The sequence below is a fragment of the Diaphorina citri genome, unplaced genomic scaffold (assembly GCF_000475195.1).
Source record: "Diaphorina citri unplaced genomic scaffold, Diaci psyllid genome assembly version 1.1 scaffold38695, whole genome shotgun sequence".
Classification (NCBI taxonomy): Eukaryota; Metazoa; Arthropoda; class Insecta; order Hemiptera; family Psyllidae; genus Diaphorina; species Diaphorina citri.
The window spans coordinates 1-6,659 of record NW_007416025.1 but is presented as its reverse complement, the minus strand read 5'-3'; the positions used below and the strand labels follow the sequence as shown (position 1 = coordinate 6,659).

Sequence of the window (6,659 nt, the reverse complement as noted above, 5' to 3'; positions counted from 1 at the left end):
CGCTGCTCTCTCTCTCTCTTTCGCCCCTCCCGTTTTAGTGCCGTCTCCTTTCTGGTTATAAAATAAAAGTATAGTGGACCGGAACTATTGGCTATTCGCGTTCGTGTGTTCGGGTCTGTCCGTGCAGTCTGTGCTCCCCGTGCCTCAGTCGGTCCCCACTGTAGAGTAGGACGTATCCAAAGGCCTGCGTGACCTGTATATACTCACAATTTAAAGGGTCTTTTTACCAGCGATCACGAAAATGGTGGGTGCAAAGTTTTGGAGAAAACCATAAAGGCCCAAAAGAAACAAAGAAAAGCTGGGGTTTCTGGCGGATTTTTTTCACATTTTCTCACACAAATGCTGCTGATCTGAAATTGCTCGCGATGTACGACCTGATGAACTCAAGCGAGAAAGTTTTAGAGGTAACACTTCAGTCGTTAAGTTTAGAGACGCGGTTTTAGCGTCATCTATGTTTAAAGCTACGCCGAGCGGACGGGCCAATAAAGTGGTATGGGTGACTGTGAACAGTTTATATTGCGAATAAAGGGAGAACGGCGCTCTAGGTCTGATTTTAAATCATGTACATAAAGAAGTAAAATCAAATCAGAATAATATGAAAGCTGAATATTAAAACAAATATAGCGTACGGGGTGCATAGGTGACTGATTTTCTCGAATCACTGTACGGGGGGCTAAAAAAATCTCCCGGAGGGACGGCACCCTGCCTTGTTTTTGCGTCCTGTCTCTCCCTAGTCTCTCTCTCTACCATCGCGGTAAATTTTATGATGTCGTCACTTGCGGTTGAAACCGCCAAACTCAGGTGCGGAAGATCTATTCGCTAACCTTGTTAGGCCGTTAGTAAACGCGCCTTAGAGTAACGCCCTTGTAGCGCTTCAGCTAAACCTTAGAGTAGCGGCTGGCCTACTTGTGTCGGTTTGATTGCAGTGTGGTTTTGGTTTACTTGTTGGTGGTGCTTTTTGTGTGTAGGTGGCGTTTTAATTCTGTTCCACCATAATGCTTACCTAAATTGGCATCACTTTACGTTTTTTGTCGCGCTTACAGACGTAGTGTAGGCGGAGTATACTGGGTGGCCAGTCTAACCCTTACAAGACTGTACGACTATGTATGGACTGGATATGTGGTTAAGAAACGATTGACGAGGGTCCACACGGCATCCCTCCGCGGCACTCTGTATTCACCGTAAGTCATACAGTGTGTCGGTCACCGAGGTTGAAGGCCTGAAGTAAAGAAGATGGAAAAGAAAAAGAATGGTTTCTTAAATGGTTTACAACAGAAAAGAAGCATCAAACAGTTCAGCAGGATCTGAGGAGCCTCCAATGGGCAGTGTAACCCATTAATGGGCTCTGAGGTGTCAAACGTGTGTGCCGGGCGTGGCCCGGGTGACTGAATACGGGTTTAAGATGGCCAATCTCGGGACGAAAGAGGAAGTTAGTAGGGTATTAATTGTATGTCAGTAAAAGTATGTAGATCTCTTTAATAGTAAAAAAAGTGGATTGTGAGTGAAAAGGGTGCTCTGTCTACTTATTAACATACTCGTATTTTTGTGATAATCGTAGGTATAATAATAGTTTCGTCTGTCCTGTGTTTCAGACATTTGTTCGCCACTTGGTTCATAGCTCGCATATAGTAGCTCTGGCTACTAGTGGAAATCAGGTAAGTGTTCCAACAAAGCTGTAAACAATAACAATATCATATGGTAGGTGGAAGAGCTTCAGATATTGATAATCCTACGCCCCTAAAGCCTAAATGAAATAAATAGCTTTGGCAGGTTAGCATGGCCGGTTGGGTAGGATGATAGCATTGGAAGTAGATTGTGATATGAAAGGATTAATAGAAACAACAGGAGAACCAGAAAGTAGTGGACGCGAATCAAAGGGAACCGCCACGCAAACAGATCTGATCGTCTGGCCCGGTAAGCGCTTTAAATTGTTCGCTTCGAGTTCTCGCGTCGGGGCGAACTTTGTCACGTAGAAATACTGTAGACGTAAAGGTGTCTTTCTCGGAACGACTGGCTTCTGCTGTATCCTATACTCCTTGCTTTGATTTTGGGACGATGAGAACGCAATAATTGTAGTGCCCAGAAAAAGTAATTGAAATTAAAAAAATACTGATTCCAAAGATTAGGGACCAAAAAACCAAACCGGACTCTCCGACTTTCGAGAGTTGAATAACTCGCGCGGGATCGACGTGAGTGGATCTCTGAAGTTATGACTCCAAAAGGACTTAGACCACCCAATTACTCTCTCCATGCACGTGCCACAGGCAAAGTGGTGTAAGATTTTGTGGTGAGTTCTCTTGACTCAGAGAAGACTGATATTGACTAGTTAGTTCATTGCAATGTTTGCCTCGGTCAACAAGTCCTCATATCTATCTTGTATAGACCCTCGCCTGAACTAATTCTGTGTCTGTTTATTAGGACCTCTGACCTCTCTGTTTTTTTCCAGAACTTTGGGTATCTGCCAAGACTGAGTCCGAGGAACGACAACTCCCCGGGTCCTGAGATTGATAAATAATACTCCTCGTGTCCATTTCATAGCAGTAAGTATGGGAGTTATTTGTTTTAATTTAAGGGAAAAAAGAAGTTTGAGTAAGTCAGTAGGTAGTATAGCTGAGATCTTCTGTTTTTGAGCTTTTAATGGTGAAATGCTTGCCAGATCCATCCTATTTGGATGGCTCGAACGTAATACCTCACTGATATACCTGAACCAGATCCATACTAAGAAAATGGAGCTTTGCAATGATTCAATTCTTGGTATCCTATCCACTGTCTGACTCAAAAGACTGTAAATCAACCTTATGTCTAAAGCTCAGGAAAGACATCAAGAGGATGATGTAAAGCTTCTCGCATTAGTCAGAAGTACAGAACATTCGAACTGTTTGTTTCATACTCCTAAGCATACCGTATTTTATTATGTTATTTGATTACGTCATTAATCTTAGTAATTTTATTGTATGCACCTATAAGTATACCTGCATTAAGAGATACATGCAGCTTGTAACAGCAGAGAGAGCATCGTGATTATTACAAACATTAGAAACGAGAAGCCGAAAATTCACGTGCTTAAGCCACAGTGGATTTCGGAGATTGGGTGATCCGAGTCCAAGTCAAAGTCATGGATATGCAATGCATCAATTGTTGGAACTTTAAAGTCTATCTTTCCAGGAAAGCGTTCCAATTTAATGAGACATATTCGGAAAAGTAAAAGGTCTCCTATTAAGAACATGCGACGATGATGAAGGTTCTTGTGAGCTTTGGAATGTCTCATTGAACAGAAAGTGGCTTGTGATTTTGACGCCCGCCAGTCATATTTGACACATTTTCTTTAAGGTAACAGAGCTCTTTTTAGGACACTTTTCATGCATGCAAAAATTGTTGAAAGCCGTTTTTGCCGGTTAAAATGCCTATTGAAATATTCAAACAGGGACTGAACATCATAAGAAAAACAGCCTTTTACATATACCGGACAGTATACACAAATGCACATTTATTCTCCTTACTTGCATCCTGGAGTCCCCTGTAATTTAGCTCTTCAGCGAATAGAAGAATAAGGCAGCATCTTGAGGTTAAAAAGACTAAAAAGTTCTGAAGGGTCGAATCCATTGCAAAATGTTGCAGCAAATTCAAATATTGTTTATACTTATATATTATGTTCTTTTTTTCAAATAAAATGGTACCTAAGGTGTATTTTAAAAGTCAGAAAATATTAAATTGAATTTGCCCGAATTGAAAAATTATGTCTGTGCTCGTTGCTAATAATTATAGAATTTCTCCAAAAGAATTGAAAATTACTTCTTTAGGCTCTTAACGTGAAAACTGTGCCTAAATGTAGTAAATGGAGGCGCATGAGATCTACTGTCCTGTATGACGTGGGTTTGCGCACACATTACATATAATATTATTCTGGTTTTGTTATTTGCAAGACGAGACTTTGGCGCCTTTGGGTTATTTTCATTTTGAATTTTTGTGTGCTTTATGTCCAACAATAAACAAAAGCGCTCTTCAGTTTATGGCATACTTATGGTTCATCCATTTGAATATGGCAGCAAGGATTCATCTAAAAAGTAGGCTACGTTGCCAAACGTGTCAAAGGTTCAACGGTAGAATATCTTTAAAGGAGGAAGGTACATTGCACAGTGCTTCCTCCCACAATGATACTTTTTTTTTTATGCCGATGGTATTCAGTATTCGTAATGATTTATGTATTCCTATAAAAAGTAACGAAAAGATGATTTCTTACTAGAATTGAATAATAATAAATTGTTTATTATTATTTTATTTCATTTTTTGAACAAAGACTTTGTTTGGACTGCTCAAGTAAAGGGAAAGGGACTTTTCAGTCTCATTTTGGCAGTATATTGCTCTAAATAAAATAATTAATTGATAACATTGCTCTAAATAAAATAATTAATTACTAAAAAACTGAAATTAGAACAACACGATGTCTACTAAATCCAGATAGGTAATGATAATGAATGATCACAAACATACCAAATTGCATAATAAGTACCCGATGCGAGTATTAAAAATAGATACCATCTTTACCTGTTCTAGAATTCAACCTCTTGGACTTGACCCTCAAAAAAAAGGTTACAGATCGAAGCTACCTCTGCTTTTTAAAAGAGAGAGTTTATAAAAATAGACCTTTACCTTAATTGCAACAATGCAAGGAGTTCTCGCATTCTGATTGGTTCTTTCATTTTGGGTCGATGACTCCTTGCTGCCATATTCAAATGGATAAGGTATAGGTGCGGATATCTCTTTTGTAGTATTTTTTTTTTTATTCCCTTTGCAAAATCCAAGTATTTTCATCTTGATGATGTAAAATGTATGTACATGTTTTGCATTTATTTCACCGCCTTACTGTTTCCTTATAACCTACTTACATACATTTACCTTCTGGCACAAAATATGTCACACAGACACACATCGAATGTCCTACTTACAGTATTGAGAGCTAGGTGGCAGAGAATGCCTCTGGCGTTAATTTCGCCCTGGTTTCAACTTTTTGTTTCCTTTTTGCTCTCTTCTTTTTTCCCCAGACATGTTTCTTCTTTTACTATGTCTTTTCCCACTCAAGTGGAGTAGACATTTTGAATCAACCTCTTCCATGCGGCTCGGTTTTGGGCGTGGCTCACTTCCAACTTCTCTTTCAAATCTTTTTTTAACAGTTTTGTCTTTTGTAAAGGTGAAACAAAATTAAAAAGAATTATGTGTATCATATTTTATTAATTTTCTTATTTTTTTACGTGTTTCAGTGTGACGATTTCGTGAAGGCCGGAGCAGAGCAGGGTCTCACGCCATCAGATGTAGTTCAGATGGCGGACATTACATTCTCCTGTGTGGCGGATCCACAGGCCGCAAAGGATTTGATATTCGGTAACTGTGGCGTTCTGTCGGAAACCACAACGTCCAAGGGTTATGTGGAAATGACGGGAATTGATCCGGAGACCTCACAGGACATTGCCGAGGTTAGTATTGAGTGTAGGGTTCAATATTGCAATGGGACAACATTAAGCAGAAAAGAACGATCCATGAGATAATTCCCCTTGTGGATGGTTCTTTTTTGCTTAATGTTGTCCAATTTTGACTCGGGGTTTGAATAGCACATCAAACCTACATTAGAAAGAAGAGGTTTGATAGATAGAAGTGTAACAACGGAGGTCTTATTTTCCCAAAATCGAAGAGAGGATAGGATATGAGACGGAAATCGAACCCGCGACCTAGCGCTTACAAGGCAGACGCTCTACCTTCCAATCCAACTAGACTAGCCATGTTAGAATCTACCTTTATATACATAGGTACGTCGGCCATAAAAAACTTTTGCAGGCTAATGTTCATTTTATTCCTTGTCCCAGTACCAGTACCAGGTGTTTTAATAACTTGTTAATTTCTTCACAGGCTATTGTAAACAAGGGAGGCAGATATCTGGAAGCACAGATCCAGGGTAGTAAAACTCAGGCTGAGGAAGGAAAGCTAGTTATCCTAGCGGCAGGAGACAGGTCACTGTTTGAAGACTGTCAGTCCTGCTTCATTGCAATGGGAGTCAATTCCTTCTATATGGGTAAGTCACCTGGATTAAGATTCTTGGACACTTGGAATTTTTAGAAATCAATTTCAGCAATTTGGCAAAGGAGGTTGAAAATGTTGTAACTTTAGTTCCTTCCATGACCCTTTCTTTCAGATTTTTTTTTTTTTTTTTTTTTTCCTTTGGAAAAAAAGAAGAGATAAAATGGATTAGAAAAAGAAAAGATACAAAAGATTAGATAAAAGAAATGTACGAACTTGAATTTCAAATTTTCGATTTTCTCTTTTTTTCCCCCGAGAAAAGCTTTCAAATGGTTTGTCCAATTTCCATGAAAGCAAAATGTGCAATAGTAACTTATAGTATTTATTTCCAATAGAATTTTACAGTGTTGCTTTTATTTCAAATAATTTCTTACATACTTGCTATTTGATTTTCAACAGGTGAAGTGGGCAACGCTTCCAAGATGAACTTGGTAATGCAATTGATGAACGGTATCATTCTGGCTGGGTTAACAGAAGGCATGGCTTTGGCAGACAGGGCTGGGTTGAAACAAAAAGATCTACTCGAGATCATTTCTCTCACCTCACTCAACTGCCCCATGATTTTGAACAAAGGACAAGGTAAGCTTTAA

General features: G+C 39.3%; 1 protein-coding gene across 1 annotated transcript; it reads left to right on the top strand.

Annotated features, from left to right (window-relative positions):
- Window positions 1-5,258: 5,258 nt before the first annotated feature.
- On the top strand, window positions 5,259-6,648 carry LOC103523768 (putative oxidoreductase GLYR1 homolog; the record flags this gene model as incomplete). The annotated part of the gene is given in 3 exon segments (XM_008488784.2): window positions 5,259-5,471; window positions 5,902-6,064; window positions 6,469-6,648. Coding segments are annotated over 3 exon segments (556 nt in total), but the record flags the coding sequence as incomplete, so codon positions are not given.
- Between the last annotated feature and the right edge of the window lie 11 nt (window positions 6,649-6,659).